Below are 20415 nucleotides of genomic sequence, written 5' to 3'. Positions count from 1 at the left end.
TTTAAAGTTGGACGCCTTCAGTCTATTGGCCTTTCTAGTGATAGATTAATCATTGATCTGAGGACAGCGTGTTTCACCAGGTGTTCACTTCACAAACAGTGAGAAGGGAAGAGAAGGAACAGGAAGCTGAGGCTCTGAGGAGGAGGGAGACTCCTTAACCGGTAAACCAGTCAGGTGTTTTTTTTTGTTTTGTTTTTTTAACATTTTCAAACCTGACAACTGATAGAAAGAGGAAGCTTCTGGGGAGGCTTTTAATCGGAGAAGAGGCTGGCGAAGGACTGTCGGAGGCTGCGGATGGTCTCAGCTTTGGCCTCATCGTCGGTCAGGCTTCCTCTTAACGTCTCTGTGAAGGTGTTGGTCAGGGACTGGGATTTGCTGCGCAGTAAAGAGTAGATTTATTAAAGGAAGTGCTTGGACAGATTTAAAAGATAAAGTGAAGTGAAACGTATGGACGGTTCTCGAGATATGCTAATTACACACATGCACAGATAGAGAGTCCTCGCTTTAGAGCTAATACTGATGGTGTCATGGATCATATTGGTGTGCTATTAGTGTGGACGTACTTCAGCTGTGGGGACTGTTTCTGAGCTCCAGGCCCGGAGGTGGCAGGGATGGGTCCGGGCTGGAAGGCCTGGCTGGGAGAGGTGGTGGCCGATCGGGCTCGCTGCGGTGACCCCTGTGCTGACTGAGATGCAGAGGCAGAAGCAGAGCGATGTCCCCCTGCAGCAGGTGCACACAAATTACATGTTGGTAACTTGTTATACCCTCCCATAACCAGCCAGTACCCAGTGATAAGGAAACAACAACACAAAAGTATCTCCTACCTCGTCTGGGCTGTGTGGTCTGTGGATGAAGAATGATACAGGGGTATCAGCATTTAAAAATGTTTATGCATGTACTCACTACTGGTAATGTACTTGAATGTAACTGGGCACAGAGATATCTTTTAAATTCTGCTTCACATGAGGCTCTACACAGTAGTTTTTTTTCATTTAATCAGACAATATGTGTAATTGCAAAAGTTATATTTCTGGGATAAAATCTGTGAGATAATAGTGTGAGTAATAAATACGAGGATTGGACGTAATGATCATGGTAAAGCCTGAACAATAGTAAAGGTAGAAATAATGTAATAATAAGCTTTTACTGTATGAGGAGGTTTTTCCAACTCTGATTGAGTTAGTTTAGCTGTTCACTCAGTTTTTAATTTTAAATATTATTATGTTGGCCTAAGAGTAGACACATTTAAATAAACCCCATTACTTTTCTGTACTGGAATTTGCGTATGTTTTAGTGTAAACTATCCCCAAGTTGCTAAAACTATTCTGAAAATATAAAAAATACTGAGGACAATGACCTCACTGGCCTCTAGAGCCAAAATATCCGATATATACTGATATTGCCATATTTGTTGTCCGATATGTACCATTATTTTTTATAGAACATATAATGCAGATGGACATGTCACATTGTAAAGGTCTTCTTTAATCCCAGCTCCAAAAATTCACAATATCGGCGGCCATATCTGTAATCTGTGAATTTCCTCCTCTAAAATCCGAACCGTATCGGTCTCAAAAATTCCAATATGGGTCGGGCCCTACTGGCCTCAGTGAATGTTCATGTATGCAGTGGTGAAAACAGTATTAAAAGTTGTTACTTTAGTAGTATCAGCTGTTGGTCTTTACATGCCATAATTTTGACATGACAACTGGAGTTTTGACAGGAAATGGGAGAGAGAGGATGTGGGGTGGCGACATGCAGCAAAGGGCCACAGGTCGGAGTCGAAACCCGCTGCAGCGAGGACTTTTAGCCTTTATATATGAGGCACCTGCTCTGACCACTAAGCCACTTGGTACGTGGGAAAACGGGGGTTTTATTGCAGTTTTTCTTTTAACTGAAGGTAGAGTAGTCTGACTTACCTACGCATGTAAAGGTGATGTGTCAGATATAACGTTCTGATGTACCTTGACAGTGGAAAGCTGAGGTGTGGTAACTCCCAGCAGCACCTGGGCCATTTTGTTGATGACCAGCTCTGTGATCAGCTGTCTATCTTCCTCCACATGCTCACCAATCAGAGGCATTGAGCTGTCCATCACCTACAGAGACAGAAAAACACCACAGAACTAAGATGTTGTCATTTATCCACTAGATGGCAGTATTACCTCATCAACATTAGATGTGTTCAGACCCCAAGATGATGTCAGTTATAATGGACTCTGTGGTGCTTTGCCAGCAATGATGAGTCATTTCACAGAGATCACATACACAACAATGTTCTCCACAGTAGTGCACTGGCTTTTCTGTGTGTTCCCATGCAGTATCATACAATACTTCTCAGAGAGCCCCTTGTCCTGGACCTGGCCTACAAATCCTCCAATAGAAATGCAGTAAACAGGGTAGGCTTCAGTATTTAAACGGGGCTCTGAAAATCCTTAAAACCCTCTGATAATAAATCACAAGAACCAAAGTAGAAAGATAAAGTTCAATATTTCCCTGTGCATGTGCAGCTTTAGATGGTTTCATTTTAAGGGATTAGGAGATGAAAATGTTAGTGTTCATGCTCTTCACACCATTTAAGCAGCAGATAAACTGAATAGGTATATTTTAACACATAAATCACATCTTTCAAACAGAGATATTTCTCTGTGTCACCCTCTGATAGCCAAAGGAGACACAAAATTAGGATTTCCAGCGAGCAGCAGATAAAAAATGACTGCATCTGTAAATGTTATGTTGCCCTGGGTATGACTTGTGGGCACAGACCACATCCATGGCCATACACAAATAATTAACCTCAAAGAAAAAAAAATTCCCACCACTTGGGTTCACATGCACGTACACGTGTACTGCAGAACCACAGAGCACATGGCGCTCAGAGACCCGTCATCCTCCTCCCTGAAGATCAAAACAAAAAGGAGCAGAGAAGACTGGCTGGTGGCACTGCTGGCTCCGTCGCAGACGCCCGGCGTGGTGGATGATGCTGCTGCACCACGCCCCGGCCACAGGCTGTAAACACAGCGAGGCGCATGCATGCATCTGCTGATCCTCTTGTACACAGTGTACCCCGAGCACAGCCAACACATGTGCTGCAGACAGCGTGCAGGGATCTAATTCCAAACAAACACTGCACAGGCTCATTTCACTGAGAGGGTTTCCCCTTTTCTCTGGTTGAAGTTGAATTTATAGTGACAATTCAATTCAAAATACTTAAGTTGTCTCCATAGACTGTATAAAAGAGATGCCATGACGTCACCTATTGGTTTGCAAATGTTCTGAAGCTTTGAGTTTGGCATTTTGGCCATCGCCATCTTTGTTTGTTGACTGGACATCACCATAATTGTACAAGGGGGTGGAGCACGCAAAGCTGGCACTGTTTCAATGGCTCTAAGCTAAGCTAAGCTAAGCTGAGTACTGTCTGCGCTGCAGTGACACAGAGCTGGTTGAAAATCTGCAGTTTCCCTAAAGTTACCAGCTAACACTAGCAGTTAGCTTTGTTAGCAAGGTGTTGCTAGCACAAGGTAGGTACTACTCAAAGCCTACTCTGCTTTATTTTCTATTTTACTCTAAATGGGACCGTTATTTACAAAATCCTGCTGTCAATACATAATGCTGTAAAAAGACTTGAAACTTGAAAAGCGTTTGAGACCATAGACTCAGGAAAATGTTTACTAAGGTAATAAATCAAGTGACGTAAAGGGTCATTTTCTCATTGACTTCTATAAAATTGGATTTCTTTTTGCAGCAAGTGGGGTTGCCCCCTGCTGGATATTAGAAAGAATGGAGGTTTAAGGCATTTCCCGATTAGCTTCACTCTTAAGGCCCGGAAGCTATGTCTATCTCTTTTATACAGTCCATGGTCATCCCTCAAGAGCACCATGTCCATCTCTGTGGTGTTTTGTAAAATTGAAATCGTGTGACCTTTGATGATTGATGAAGACACAACTGATTTACAAAAGAACTTTGCAGGGACCTGTTGTCGCTCATGTTACACTCTTAAAAAGTGTCAATATATCAACAACAAAAAAAAACAGTACTCGATTGAGTGCTAGATTGACCGTCCCACTCCCACTACTTTTCTCTTTATACATCCATGGTCTTTCTCCTGTCCTTCGTACGAGCACAAATGGAATAGTGCTGTGTTGCTCAGTCCGAGCTGCATTTGTTTCTCATTTACAGAGCCAGAACTGTGTATTAACACCGGATCTTTTTTCAGCGCACACGCAGAATGGACAGCTAGCGGACTATGGAGATATTTGCTGAATTCTAAGTGTTATTGGATTAGAATCGCTGACTCCAACTTTAAAGGTCTGATGAAATTCCACAATATATTGTTCTACAATCTATCGCCATATGAAACTCTCTCTCTTTTTGCAAAGCAAGTTAACATGTTTTATATAGTCTGCAAAGCCTGTAAAAGTTCCATCAAATAAAACACAACAAAGATTTTGGGAAGACACAGCCAAACCATCCTTGATCAAGCCTCACTCAGGTCCCTTTAGTTAAGCCCTTTCTGATGTGAAATCCTCTCTCAACATCATATTTCATGTGGAAACACGTCAAACCACGAAGGAAAATTAAAAGCCTTAATGGTTACCCTATTGTTTCATGCGTGCTTGCATGTAAAGCATCCAGGGGTACGATCCAAACTGTGTATTTATCTGCCAGGGATTCTCACTTTTTTCCTTTGTTTTTCAGCGTGGATGGAGATCTGACGATTTGGGTGCGTACTGTTTTACACAGAACCACTACCAAAACCGGAGAACCCTTCCTTTTCTATGTGTACTCAGCTTCTTGGCTAGGATTTGGCAGTGAGGCGGGGCGTGGCATGGTGTTTTGGCCAGTTGAGTCACTACCACAGGGGACTGAGCAGAGGCCTGGCAAGCGACCGCCAGGCCCCACTTCAAACGGCATGTGGTGGCAAGCAGAACTGGGATCCACCCTGCTGATTTATAAGGATACAGAGTCATCTAGCAGAAGACTGGAGCTGCCACTGGCCTTTTCAGCACTGGAACACAGAGGTGTTTTTCTGCACTTTTATTGAGCTGCACAGTGTTCTGTCTGGACTGTGTACCCTGCTGCATGGGAAAGTTCACAGAGCACAACATGTGAAATGTGCTCATTCAAAATTATGGTGCAGTCGCGGTACAGGGATGGGCACAGGGTGATGTACTCCTTGGAAAACAATTTTAGCTTTAAACGTTTGCCTGTGCTTAATGATTATAATGATTCACTATACAAAAAAGAGAAAAAGAGTTAAAGATATAAAAAAAAATCCTATGGATCGTTTGTCTGAGTTTATCTTATCAAGTATGCTGTGTATTCTAAACTTGAATTACTGTATGTCCTCTCTATCTCTGTCCCTAGCTATGTCATGTCATGGTTGTTATGGTATGCTGTGTCATGTCATGGTATTGAGAGGGAATGTCAAACTTAGGGGGAAAGGTGGACTGAGTACTGTATACTCTGTCCTTGTTTTATCTATAACTCACCTACGGCTTTAAGTTATGCAGAATTAAGGGCGTGACAGCTTTGACTGACAGGTGGGTGCCATCAAAGATGGCTAGCTCAGGAACCAGGCTTCATTCAGCCCACCACACCTCCAACTCTTTTCCCATTTTTTATAGATTAGCCGGGAGCAGACAGAGTCAGGCACTGCCAAGAAGGCGGACGGCTGGGGCCACCGGGAGCCGCCCATGGTATGGTCTACACCCAACCACGCTAGCAGCTCTGTCAGGTTGTACTTGTAAGGTTGTACTGCTAACATGCTCACACTGATAATGCTAATGTGTTGATGTTGCTGTGTCCCAAATTGCGCACTTCCACCCTCAAACTGGCCTTTTTGAGGGTGGAAGTGTGTTCACACCCAAGTTGGTAAAATGCAGTGTACTGCATTTATCTGGTCGCACTCAAAAACGGCCAAAACGTTAAGTGTGGCTCGATGGACACTCAACTCCCTCAATTGCAGCCATTTTATCTATGTAACGGAAGACGCAGGATTTAATTCAAACTGGAAAATGGCGGAACAACAGCGTTACGAAGCGGCAACAACTACAATGAACACTGATTCACTTATAAATTTAAAAAGAGAATTGGGTTGTTGTAAAATCTTTTGCAAAAATAAACATAAGATGAAATATGATAGTCATTTCCGGTAAGTGCAGGGTGGAAGTGTGTGATTTGAGACAGCACTTACTGGGGGAATTGAGTGCACTGATGGTGTCAGTGCATAGTGCGCAAATGTCAGCACACTCACTGCAGTGCGTGATTTGGGACACAGCATACAGTATGTTTTCCATGTTCATTGTTTTAGTTTCTTGTGTAAGCATGCTACTTTTGCTAACCGTCATGAAACAAAAAATACAGCTGAGGCTGATTGGAATGGCTTTAGTTTAGCAGGTAGGTGTATTAAATTAAATTGTTGATCTGGTGATCACAAGCCCCCAAAGTGATTAAGATTCATCCCTAGTCCCATTATTATGTTGCATCATGGCATTTTCTTTTGTTACATGTCATATTGTCGTGTTGTATTATTGCTGTCATGTCATTTGACATAAGGCTGAGCTGTGTCATGATGTTGTGGGATATCATGTCTTGTCACAGCTTCCTCCGTTGTCCGTACACGTTTTCAGTGAATTGACACAAAGATGGAGTTTACCTCATGTTAATACAGCTGCAGTAAACTGTTAATGAAGTGCCTCTTAGCAGCTCATTACTTTTCATTAGGGAGAGGTGTCATGGCTGATGTCTTTGTCTGGAACAAAAAACAGATTCCCACTGTGATGGACCAGCAACTCGTCCCTATGGCGGTTAATTAAATTTCATCATGCTGGAGGGGTTAGAGAGAGACAGCTAGTTGGGCAGAGGAGGAGGAGGAGGAGGAGGAGGAGGAAGTGTTGCTTTTCAGGGACATTGTTACTTGACTATGTCACCAGTTTCTCTGTCCAAACAGGCTCTAAAATAACATCAGATATACAGTAGATATTTCCTGAGATTGTGTTTTAAAAAAAGAGGTTTTTAGATAGAGAGAACTGTGATGTCATGGGCTCAAGATAAATATACGAACACATCAGAGGTCAAAGAGGGGCCTGTTTCCTCAGATTTGAAGGCATAGGAGACCACCTAAAAAACCAAACAGATTACAAATGATATAACTTAGGGATAGGCATGAGTAGTTCGTTCCAAGATCCAGGGATCTCATCAATTCCTCGTGAGCCGATGAAGTACTCGTTTTTTCCAAATCTATTTTTAGAACACAACTCATCTTCCTGCAGGAATAATGATGAACAGAAATACAGCCTACATAACACCTAATTCTTATTCTCAATCAAAACAGTCACCCTTACCCTTTGTGGATTTATTTTTCACAACCACAACTTCAAAACATTGTTTCCTGACAAAAATGTAATTAAATCCGCGTTCACATTCAGTTATTGATCAGTTCCACTGTGGAGAACACGGGCTCTTCTGGCACAGAGGTGGCAGGTATCAACAGGTGCTGCTTTGACACAACGCTCAGTTATTTGGACTTCAATAACTCCAGTGGGTTTTTCTAAGGACCAATGCACAACTCAATGAAACAAGCTTCTAGCTGGTTGGCACCTGTGTCCAGTGTCCAGTGTCTCGACATTCCATCCCCGAGCGTCACTGCTTTCTGTGCTGTGCTGCCTGAGCACAAAAAAAACAACTTGTGTGCCGTTGTTTTCTAGTAGACTACTAGAGGAATCAATCACTCACGCCTATCCCTAATATAACTATTTCTCTTCTCCCCTGGGTATAATGCTGAAGGAGAATTCCCGGAACATATTGTCCTCTTACTAGTATATCATCAGTCATTCCTGTGTGAGGATTCCCCTCTCTACTGCCACTTCAGCTACAAATTACCAGTTCATACAACAGGACCTGCCTAAACATTTGAACAGTTTTTCTATGTGCCAGTGGAGAAAGTGACAACGATACAGACAGATTTGTAATTCCATTTGGCAGAAAGCAGATCATGCCCTTTAATCACATCTCAATTGTCTTGTTGCTGAATTGCATTCTGGTTCATTTTCAGGTCCTATTGAGGAAATTGTTCTTCGTCCATGAGGTTTTTCATCCTGTTGATTGTGCTAAAACACTTTAGACCTGAGGGGGACTGCAGAGTCTGTGATAATTCTCCCGGGTTTCATTACTATGAGTGACTCAATTCACATTACGCATAGTCAGTTAATCAGTCTAATATAAAAATATACTTCAATCATGAGAGAAGTCATTAGGGTGAAGAATAAGTCTGGAGCAAGTCTTTGGCGATTAGACCCCACCGTGACGTATTTAGGGGGGTAGAGACGAGTGTGAGGTGAGATTAGTTTCAGAATATTCCCCCTAGGGTTTAGACGCTGGTGGTGGGGAAGAGAGTTGGCTGAAGAGCTGGATGATGGGATGGGGAGCAGGCGTGGGCACTGGATGCGAATAAGACTGGAGGTGAATGGGGCTTAACATACAGCTTTAACATTATGTAACATGATGTGATATTGAGTATTGAATGCTTTTCCAGGATGGGCGGCCCCAGTGGGGATTAAACCATAACCCAGGCAGCATGGGTTGCCATTTTCATCCCACTGGGGAATAAAATTGGTGAAAAACTTTACCAATGGTTTCAGAATACACAGGCTGTGCTGGTAATGAGTCAGCCACTGATGTTTTCATTGTCCTGCCGGTGTTTGGTCTACGCACTAATCGTTCTTTCAAGGCTCTGGTGATCATGTGCAATCAAGCCTGGCTACAACCGTCCATGTTGACTTTCACCATAAATATATTATCAGCAGGGGGAGAGACTGAATCCAAGGTAACTTTTACACTTGATGTACTGGTCCACACATGATAGGTGCATGTCGTGCATTGTCAAATTACCAAGAACGTTGCAAATGTTGGGAATGGGAACCTTTTAACTTACCATGTGTAGCCTTTGTAAATATCCACAGTTCTAAATTTTTGAATAAATCTAGTAAATATTTTAAAATGTAGTGCTTGTTCCTAAATACGCTGAAAGTGCAAAATGTTAGATATATTTTCCTTGAATCGCGTCTTTAATTTTCGATTGTGCAATCTCAGACTGAAGTTGAGGGTTATTCAGAAAGCACACTGACCTCGATGATATAGTCGTTGCCGTCTTTTCCATGGACGGCCTTCACTGCACAGATGTCTAAGCCGCCAAACATCTCAGCGCAGGAATCCACCCACAGCCGATATCTGGAACACAGTGACACCAATGAGGGATAAACTAATAATAAAAGACCCAATAATCAGTGGAGATATCACAAAGGTCAGGTTGGACTTCACAGGGCTCACTGTTGAAAATAACCATGAACTTTAATGCTAAAAATGTTTAAAAACTTTAGGCAATTGCATTGTCAGTATTTGTACATAAAAGATGAGTCAGTATATGGGTAGATATTATATATATATATATATATATATATATATATATATATATATATATATATATATATATATATATATATATATATGGTTATATATGATATATGTGAGATTTAGTAAAAACAGTAAATTTACTACCTTAGAGTTAGCTCACCTGTCAGTCATTGCAATCTGTTCCAACATGGCAGAGCCCGTGTTAGCCTTCCAGTTCCCAGAGATGGACGTTCTCCTGCAAATTAAAAAAACAAAAACATCAAGAAAGGAATCAACCCACCTCCGGTTAGTAAGCTCCCCTGCTCCACCAAGAATTAGTCACTGGCAGCTCTTGCCTCTGTAGCTGAATAGAACAGCTCTTGGGAGAAGCTATCATCAGTTCATCAGTGATGATGATTGCCATCCACACCTACATTATGTTTGTGTCAGAGCCATTTAAAGACATGCTTTCATGGTTAGACCAGGGGAAAACGAGATGAGATAAGGCTTGGCTACTCTGTTCATCTGCTTTTGGTCATGTAATTGTTTATATGCAGGGACTTGAAAGCTAAGGGGGTGTTGACTCATATTCTTTGTGGCTGTACGCTTGGCTAAATTTACAGTACAAGGTCTCTTGCGTCCAAATGGGTGTGTGAGTTTGAAGGAGTGGGACAATGACTTTTTGAGAGTGAAGAAAAAGAGGCAAGAGCTCAGTATCTTACATGAAGTGAGTGACTACTCATCAATGTTGCATTGTGGCAGCAAATATGTTTTCCCAGCAGATGAGGCCTTCTGCCATATTTACCAAGTTTTTAATACATATACAATACAATAATAGTTTATGGGTCATTTCTTCTGTTTTTACGTGTTTGACTGCAATATGAACATAATATAAACATGTAGATTTTTTTATGTGGTAAAATTCTATTAAAAATGTACAGTTAAAACTGAAAATGAACAAATCTTGTGGCAACTTTAGCCAATCCTTAGGGCGCACCCAGGATTCCAAGGAACCACTTTGGGAACCAAATGTCTAGAGATTAGAAAGTAAACACTTTAGAGAAGAATTTCACAAAATAAATACAATATATGATGGCCAATTTGATCTATTTCTTTTAGTATAATGTATAAGTATAAAGTATGCAAAACAATCCTTGTTTGGTCGAAGTGTCACTTCCTGTGGCTTCAGAGTTCTTGGAGCTATTTACTATTTACAGTCTAAAGATGGTTTCAATGCTGTTTCAGAAAATTTCATTCCTGATGTGAAAGTGGGCAAAACATTAACACTATAGGCAGCTTCAGGACATCTGTAATGGTCAAATGTGTTGACTAATCCTCCATAATGTTAAGCTCTTTTGACCTTGTTGGCCCCTACTGAATGTACGATGCTGGCAGCGAAGAAAACATCTTACATGTAAGCCTTGTAGTTGCTGCCGATCTTTTGGATGCGAATATCATACTTGGACTGGACGAAGGGCTCAGTGGTGGCATAGGTCCCAGCCAGAGCCACCACGCTGGTGATGTCCTGGAAGTCCTGTTGGTTTTCCACTTTGATCTGTTGGAGAGACGGGACTCGTTAGTGAGCGGCTAATTAAAAGGCGTGCCGTCAAAGCTGCCGGTGGTCGCTAAGAATCCCACAGGAATTTCACACTTGTACACTGACGGTATAATGAAGGGTCCCTGGGTTGAAACATTGCCAGGGGCGGCTTTGAATTACGTCACCTCACGCCCATCATGTGATTACACTGTACACTTTACACACAGACTGAGGGGAAATGACGCAATGGGAACCCATGAACACAAAACAAGGCTCTTACATAAAACTCAAAGGATTTTTTGACAACAACTTTTAGCTAATTAGGTACCGATGAGGTGTGACACTGACACATAGGAAGAAAGAAACTAGTTGCTCAGTGGTAGTCTGCAAGACCCTCATGTATTTCTATCTACACTCTGTCTTGGATACAGAAGCTCTCATTGGCCTTACTCTGATGTCTTCTTGAGGTTCTCATCTAAATGATTCAGTCCAGAGCTTCCACTCACTCATCACCACCCATCTCACTGGAATCATCACACAGTGGAAGGTTGGGAACGGATCATGAAAAAAGACAAACCTGATCCAGAAACCAGGAAGCCCTGGTTATTCCTCTGGGGTTTCAACTCGTCACTCTGTTTAGCTCTTCTGAGGTGAGTTTCTGTGAACTTAGTGGGTATAAAGGTCAGCAACTCACTCTGAAATGGTATGGAAACATGATTGCAGGTGTCTGTTGATCTAAACTAGGCTTTATGCCATTTCAAAAACACTATCGATTTTTAATTAACCCTCTTGGGGCGGAAGTAGCTCAGTCCACAGGGGACTCGGCTGGGAACTGTAGGGTCACCGGCACCAAGAATGGAGTGTGAACTAGAGGCTGGAGAGGTTTCAGTTCATCTCCTGGGCACCGCCGAGGTGCCGTTGAGCAAAGTAGGATTAGTTGGCAGCCCCCTCGCTCTGACATCCTTCCATTAATTGCATGTATATAGGTCCTGTTTGTGCATATTTTTTTATTTTCGGGCCTGTGTGTGTGTAACATGAATAATAATAATAGAGTGAAAAAATTGAATTTCCCCTTGCCAGATTAACAAAGGTACCATTATTATTATTACCATTGCTATTATTATCTCAGACCCGCAGGAGCACTGGTGATCTCAGGCAACCATACAGACTTTTAACAATTCGCAGCCGGCTCCATTTAAAAGCTACGTTTGAAGATATTATAACTTACTGTATGGAAAAACCTAAGGGATCCATTCTTTTGTTCAGTTAGCTTGTCACGAAGTTTGCAAAATAATAATCCAAAGTTAGGCTAGATTTTGGCAAGGGATCAATTGAATGAAACAAAATTTAAATTAAAATGGCTTCTATGGGTATCCCCAAGTCTCCTATTTTCCAGACATGCCCACTTTATGGTAACCCCATGCAGTTTTTGGCTGTATTAATGTGTTGCAATGTATCTTCAGGCATTAGATAGTTTTCCTAAGGTTTTATTTTAAAAAATTCCAATATATTGCCTTTCTCACAGTATAGCAATGTATTGTAATAAATTGAATCGTTTCTCCTGTATACATATTGTACGGCCAGATTCTTGCCAATACACAACCCTAGTAAAGGTACAAACGTTTTGCCTCAGATGCTAATAGACAGTAAGTCCATACTGTAGGCTACTGAGGTTGCATATAAGTCTGATTTTGTAGGATGTGGTGCTAAAAAGTTGCAGTTTGAAGACAGTCAAAAAGTTTAAAGTACTAGCTAACTAAAAGTTGTGCCATTAAATGGAAACTAGGCACTACAGTACGGCACTGACGAGTTGTGAGGTCTTTGGAAACAGTTTAATGCTGAGTTTATAAGGGTTTAAGTTTAGTGCAATCTCACACACAAACAAATCCCAGCAAACGCTGAAAAACAAACACAAATATTCCGGGTGGAGCAAAGAAATCCCAAAGAGCTTTTAAAAATGATGCCAGCCCTCGCCAAAAATGAACAAGAGAAACAACAGGGGGAAAACAAATAAAGCAAAAGTGAGCAAGTGTGAAAGTGGTCCCAAAACAATAAAAGTAGAAAGAGGGGTGGGCAACTTTGATGGTTAATGTGGTCCAATAAACTGTGTTGTCACTTTGATGGGTGATAAAAAGAAAACAGTTAATGGAACCCACATAAAAAGAATTTCTACTGCAACGAAATCCATTATTTCTCAAATGAGCTTCAAGTGCAGACAAGCAAATATATTAAATTTCTCAAGTTGATACATGTCAGATAAAGAAAATTAGAGTTGAAGCAAAGAGCACACACTCTGGTGTCTATACTGGAGAACCTCAGTAACAGCTGATGTTGTCTTTGAACCTTTGTACCAGCTGGACTCTACATTACTCACAGTGTCATTTATTTTGAGTTTTAGATTATGGTAGCTTAGTAGTAAGTCCTAAATATATGTTGTATAAGTAGATGCAGGCTAGCTAGCTTGCAATTAGAGGGCACCACTGGCTAATATCCGCAAGAAGATGTCACAGTAAATGGTATTATCAGCTTGTCACCTGTTGAAACAGGATGTTAAGGTCAGACATAATGAAGTTCTCTGCTGTCATTTCAACATGTTAACCAATGTAAACTGTTTCTGGATAAACTGGTTAAACTCAGTATGAGTTCACTATTCACTAAAAAAAGACATTACTTTATAATGTAAATATATCCAGTAGATAAGTTTGAAGACCAAAGAAGGACTTGCTTAAGACATAAGAAGAAGAGTTTCTACTGTTACACTGTATATATCTCCCCGGGTAATTGAGCCAGGAATGACTGATGCAAAATATAGATGAAGCAACCCCGAAAATCTGCATAGTACTGCATAGTCCTTATCCTTTGGCTGGTATGTAACTTTTTTTTTAATATAGGAAATTATTTTGTTCTTCCGCCTACATATATAAAGTTGAATCGCTTGGATATAAAACACACCCGTGTTCATTTCAGTACACTCAGTGATTTGCTGCTACCATCTACCCATTCTCAGAACTGGCCAGACACATAAGTGAATTACTTTAAGCAGCCGTGTAAGCCACCTATGAATACCCGAGGGCCCCCAAAAGCTCTTGAAATCTAGAAAATAAAATTATATAAATAAATAAAATTGAATTCAATTTAAGACAGGTGAGATACAGCTCTTTTAAATGACATAACACTAAATATGCAACAAACTTTAACCCAATCAATCAAAAGACCCCTTCATAGGGTTAGGGGGTGAACAAATACTGCATTTACTGTAGTCTATTTAATCAAAGTGTTGCCCGTAACTCTCACTTTGGCCTTTACAAACTAATTTGTACATTATGTGTGCTTAAAACCAATATTTACAAAAACAAAAAGCAAGTTTAGTGCCATGCTAAGTGGCAACTGATGACAATGATGGGGGGCCCCACAACAAACTGAAAAAACCCTGCTTAGGGGCCTCAAAGGTTTAGTTTTTTTGGCTAATATTAGCTTATCCACCACTAAGTAAGGATGTAGCAGCAACGTTAGTGTATTTCACAATGGTGTGTTTTATTTCTTAATTCACTGTTTCACTCGTAAGAAGAAGAACTACTATGTGTACTATCAAGTTATAAATGTGTATATTCAGCTAACTTCTTTAATACTATGTGGTGCTTACAGAGTGACGAAAGCATTGAGGCTGAGCACTGAACCTTGCCTGTTCACAGTAAATAGACAGAAGTTGAAACAACAAAGTTAACTGAATTAAGGGAAGTGACTCACAATTCACATCATGGCTCCAGAGGTAGGACCTTATAGCTAGGCCCAGCTCTGAGCTGTAAGCACGCAAATCCATCCAGTTAATTACACAATAACACAGAGAAAGCAAAGAAAAACTGTAATGATGCAAACAGAAAGTAAAAAGGTCAGCCAAAGAAGGCGAAACACTGGCATAGAGACGAAGAATGACGCCTGGTGGAAAAAGTCATTTCATACTGGTCAGTGTCCAGACTTAATGACATTCTGGCTCAAATACAGACCCCGACTGGTTCAAAAACACGTAATCGGAACATTGGGTTTAAAGCTTCACTGCTACTGTTATGTCAATATGTTTGTCACATGGAAATGGCTGAATGAGTAGCCACATTTAATAGTAAAGACTTTACTGTGTTATTCTGTGATTTGGTCATGCTGCGTTTCTTATGCCAGTCTTTAAGATTACTTAAATTAACAAAAGAAAAAGAGTGTTTCTTGAGTCACTTTACTTAAACACATCACCATTAGGCGACCTGACTGAGAGTGAGTAAAATGAGAAAACAAGCAGGGAACAAAAATATTTTTGTTGAAATGTTGATGTGTGACATGTGACATGTAAGTTAGTGAAATGTCACTTATACTGAAATGGCTATACGTTTACTAACATTGGCTAGCCACCATAAACTACAGGTCAAACCCAGACTGTTAAAACATAATACACGTGACATCACGCACCGGTTTGTGGACTGCAATTTGAAGCCAGGCGTTAGGCAGTTGGCCTGCACCATCTTGGCATTTTGGAGCCAGAAGTGACCATATTTGGAGAAAAGGGTGGATCTGGGGAGGAGCGCTAAGTCGCTGCTGTTACAATGGCGCTGCTAAATGACATGCTAAAGAGGAACTAAACATTTACCAATTTTGGGGCTGATGCGAGTCATTCGTTAAACTTTTGCTGGTGAGTGAGCAGGGAGCTCCCAGCACTGGCGCTGTTCATCTGTATGTACTGCAGTGACACAGAGTGGGTTGAAAAATCAACATTTTCCATTAAGTTACCAGCAAACAGTAGCGCTGGCTAGCTAGCTTGGTTAATGAGTTGAAGCCACCGAACGCTAATCAAGACATTTTTAGGCATCCAAAGCATGAAGTGAAAACACTGTGAGAGGGTCAAAGTTCTGAAACAAACAACACCCCAAAACTAATTCACCACTGTTTTACTGTACACAACACTATGCCTCTATCAAGATAGACAGGTTGCTGTGTGGCTCCGTCCTAAAGTATGCCCTGCTTTGCGGTCTAGGACCATATTTTACAAAATGAACATCATGCTCTATTGAAGAAGACTTGAACCTAGCGATTGAGACCATAAACTCATTAGTGACATGTTTACTGAGGACATGAATCAAGTGAGAAGTAGGCTCATATTCGCATTGACTTCTATGCAATCTGACTTCTTTTGGAGCCAGTGGAGTCGCCCCATGTTGAAAATAATAAAGAAAGTTCATTAATTTTGACAGTCTATGATCACGCGAGGTCATGTAAGGTTGTAGCAATAAAACCCCTGAATGTGTCAAACTAAATCAGGGTGTGTTTTATTGCTTCTAAGCTCAACTTCATATTTTTAAGAGGAAACCTGTCAAGACTGGGTTCTGTAAGTATCCTCCTCTCTTCCTTTTGTGTGAGTTTGTCTCCCTCTGTCTGTGTTTCCCTGCATGTGTCTCCCTCTTGTTTCTGTCGTCTAGGTCCGGTAGGCCTGTTACGCTGATCACCTGGTCTGCTACTTATACCCTGAGCTGACAGGCATGCAGCGCCGGACCGCTAATCCTTCATTGGTAAACTATTCCCCCCAGATTGGCATACCTTTTCTCGTTTGTGGTTTTCTCGCTCTCCGTTGCTAAGTATACTTAATCGTTGTTTGTTTTCTGTTTCTCTGTAGTTTCCCGTGTACCTGTTTTCCTCGTCCGTCTCCCTGATAATCCGTCGTCTCCTCGCTCCTGTTTTTCCTCGTCCCTCTCGTTATTAGTATTACCTGTTTTCCCCTGTAGTGTTTTTAAATATTTGTTTGTACTTTTATTCCGTGTCCGTGTCTGCATTGTGTCCGCTCTTTGTGTTATCTCTGTACCGTTCATGACAAAACATATGTTAGGTTATAAGGGTGTTTCAAAAGTTTCATAGTTTTGCTTTAATAATGACAATTCCAAAATATTAACAGAATAAACTGCTACATGTAGCACCTTTAAGTTATGGTTAATAATAATATTATATACAGTAAGTGGTGTTTGGATAAGTAAATGTGGTATAAGCCAGCTAGATTTGCTCATTTATTTTCTTTAGTACACTTACAAAAGCATTATAAGTTTCTGTCAAATCCTCAGTGACCTAAAATTCCACATGTTCCTGTCCGTCCTCAGAGCTCTGTGAGGTCTGAGGGGTTAAACGAGGTCCCGCTCAACAAGGGCCTGCCAAGTTCCCTTCGAGTCTTATGGGAAATTCTATAGCATGTCTGGCTCCTGAACAGGAAACCAAGCCCATCCAGACAGACGAGGGCAAAAGGCATATAGGAAGTGTCTCCCCAAATAACTGGCGGGATACAGGGATTCAGAGATTTGTTTTGGGGTGAATAAGTGTGTTTCTTGTTGTTGTGTAAAAAGCTTAACCCATTTTGGAAACAAAACGCTCCACGCTGCTCATTGCTCATTATGTAATCAACAGAAGGCGAGTTTCCATTAGGGTAAAATCTGTCCGCTGAGAAAGTTGCAGGGCTTGCCTCTCACTCACCGTGTTTCCATTACAAAAAAAGGCCCCAGGGGGATTTACGAGACTCCGGAGTCGACTTATCACTCTGAATGGGTTTCGATCGTCAGTTGATCAGAGATACAGGGCACTCCGTTCTTTCTCCAAGTGCGAAATACAGAAGAAATTGCAGTATGATTTAAGGTTTGCTTCACAATGTCAACTTATGTACAAGTTACATGAAAGAAAACATGCCACCTTAAAATTTTTGGGCAGTGTAAAGTGTGTGTTTACAGACAGGCTGTCACATGGCTTGCAGCGGTGCAGACTAGAGGAGGTAAATAGCGTATTTCTTTTCAGGAATAGCTCAGTACTGTGTGTGTATGTGTGTGTAAATGGGGGAGTGAGAGAGAGAAAGAGAGAGAGGGGGCACATGCAGCAAAGGGCCGCAGGTCAGAATCCAACCCGGCCGCAGCACTCATTTAACAAGCCTGTGCAAAGATGCACGTGCACAGATCATTTTCTGTGCTGCATTCTTCTACCGCCGAATTAAAGTGTCTACTGTACTTTGCCGAGTTGTTGTGGTGTTAAGTACTACCACATGTCACATCCCACTGAGAGTTATATCCAAGCAGCAACAGGGCTTCTCTCAGGGTAGAAAAAAGGCCCTGGGGTAAACAAAGTCGGCCGCTCTAGCGACTCGCATGCATATAAGGGGTGTTTCGGCGAGGGAGACAGGCCTTATTCCGGGTATTCGACTCTAATAGAAATGCACATTCAGATGACAGACATCCTTCTACAGTTATTCCCATGCAGCGATCATGTTAGATCGTCTGAGATTGATAGTCCTCCAGACGTGCATGAGAGAACATTAAAAGTACTAACAGTGGGTTGTACTCAGACCTTATCAGTGGTGTTTCTGTCTGTGTTCTCTTCAATCAGATATCCGCTCAGTGAGAGTAAACCAGGAACACACTACTGACTCTCCAGCCAGATTTTGACTGTGATTTGGCCACCATGAGGGAGACAGCACCCGTCTGTAGAAACTAGAACAAACAGGTCTAGGTTTTTCAATCTCTTGCCTCCTCTCTGAGCCGTAGATCAGTTAAAGCTCAAAGTCATGATAACATCACAAGTTTGATTTGGATGGCTAGAATCTAGTCAGTGATATGGCAGTTGCACCCCCTCGCCCTCAACTGTAAGGCTCTACAGAGGGGTGGTTTAAAACTGTTCACCAGGACGGAGCTACCATCCATGGGGGACCTCTTCACCCAGCGGTGTAGGAAGAAGGCTTGGGGGATCATCAAAGACCCCGATCACCCCAACCACAAAGCGTTCTGCCTGCTGCTGCCTGGCAGACACTACCGCAGCATCCAGTTCCACACTCCCAGGCTTAAGGACAGCTTCATCCCACATAAGACTTTGTATACTTTTACAACATTTCACACCTTAGTTTCATATAGACTTCTCATTATGCATATAGCTCATTTATTTTATTCCTCTTAACATCCCTCTGTATACATACTTATTACCCTTGTATGCATACACATTCAAGACATTCCTGTTTTACATTCAGTATATTCATCAAATTATTGGCTAATCTATAGTACTTTTATTTTATATTTTATCATGTTATATTTATTCCTTATCCTAACATGCTGTCGTTAATTGTGTGATCTTCTCTCTCGTCTTATACATACTGTATTAAGGGAGCATTGTTGGAGGGAGTGTGAGACCTAAGATTTTATTGCCAAGGACTGCTTTCCTGTAATTGTTGTGCACGTGAATGCTAAATAAAGAATCTTAAAAACCTGAAACAAACCTGAGTGTGACACTGTAATCTCAGCTGTTAAGGGTAGAAATTTGGCTTTGTATGCTTGTCTGCAAAAGTCAAAGGAACAGTTAGACATGTCGGTAAATATACTTATTCTTGAAAGATGAGCAGACTGATGACACTCTCAGATTGGTCTGCAAAATATTCTATGGAGCTACATGGAAATTAGGCATTACATTGGGCTTCCATCTAACATTGAGGTTTGAAATTCATTTTGAAGTCTGGAGTTTAAACTTTTGGTTCCGGCAGAGATAAAACTGTATATTTTAAGGAACTCACCTTTCCCATGCCAGCGTAGGCGTGACCCATCTTGACCACCACAGGATAGGAAGGGGTTGTGACCTGCAGAAAAGAGCAACATCAAATTATTAGCTGGTGTGATAACCTTGATGTTTCCATAGCTGGGTGGGGGTGTTGGAGTTTTATTTGCTTTCTAAACAACACTCCAGCACTCCAGCAGATACAGAGCAAGATTTGCATTCATTTGGGTGTTTTCTGGCCTCCTGAGAAGTCCAATATTCCATCTTCTTAGCGCCAAGTCCTGACAGCATTATCAGGCACTTTGACTGCAAATACTAAATGCTAACTTTTTTATGTTTGCTGCTTGGGGCTGGGTAGTTACTTGGTTTATCAAAGTTTTTGAAAACTGTTTCTAAAAAAACACTTGAGTGCTGAAACAAAAACAAAAAACAAGAGCTACAAGATGCTAAAACCCTTCTGATGCAAACTGCATGTCAGTGTGTTCTAAAAAGAAAGAAAACAACAGGGATTACAATGTGCTTTAATCCTACTTTAACCTTCAGATTAGAACCTGCATATTAAAAGTTGGAAGCTCAGGGATCGTTTGTGTCAACCGTTTGGAAAAGGATGTCACACTAATTTAACCGAGCAGGAACATTCAGAACTGCACTTGGTGTTCTAAATAATGTATACAGCAAGACAGACATGTGGTAAACACCATATTGAGAGACAACCAAAAGCGGAAAACTATTTCCTTTGCAGCTTATTTGAATGTGTACATGAGGTGACCAGAACCGTGGTAAAGAAACACATTCGGTCTCATGCCATTCTGCTGAGTTAAAGCTGCCCTGTTTCGAAGGCATGAGGTGCAGTCAGAAGAATGTTGGTTTATTACACAAAAGAAAAAAGTCCTGGGAAGCTGGGTGGAAGACCACAGCTCACTGGGGCGGGTTTGCACGAACCT

At 41.3% G+C, this 20415-nt stretch overlaps 1 protein-coding gene across 1 annotated transcript in view; it reads right to left on the bottom strand.

Moving 5' to 3' along the window:
- Positions 1 to 251: 251 nt before the first annotated feature.
- Positions 252 to 20415, bottom strand: part of syn3 (synapsin III) — a gene marked incomplete at both ends in the record, with an annotated part of 99842 nt that continues 79678 nt past the window's right edge. Inside the window, 8 exons of the mRNA XM_083935117.1 lie at positions 252 to 375; positions 564 to 720; positions 825 to 843; positions 1965 to 2096; positions 9126 to 9228; positions 9572 to 9646; positions 10803 to 10945; positions 19491 to 19553. Coding sequence (XP_083791243.1) covers positions 252 to 375; positions 564 to 720; positions 825 to 843; positions 1965 to 2096; positions 9126 to 9228; positions 9572 to 9646; positions 10803 to 10945; positions 19491 to 19553 — 816 coding nt within the window. The remainder of the gene's footprint in view (positions 376 to 563; positions 721 to 824; positions 844 to 1964; positions 2097 to 9125; positions 9229 to 9571; positions 9647 to 10802; positions 10946 to 19490; positions 19554 to 20415) is intronic.

The sequence above is a fragment of the Echiichthys vipera genome (genome assembly GCF_963691815.1).
Source record: "Echiichthys vipera genome assembly, chromosome: 20".
NCBI lineage: Eukaryota > Metazoa > Chordata > Actinopteri > Perciformes > Trachinidae > Echiichthys > Echiichthys vipera.
The sequence above is the reverse complement of the archived record's forward strand: the minus strand, read 5'-3'. Positions and strand labels throughout refer to the sequence as shown.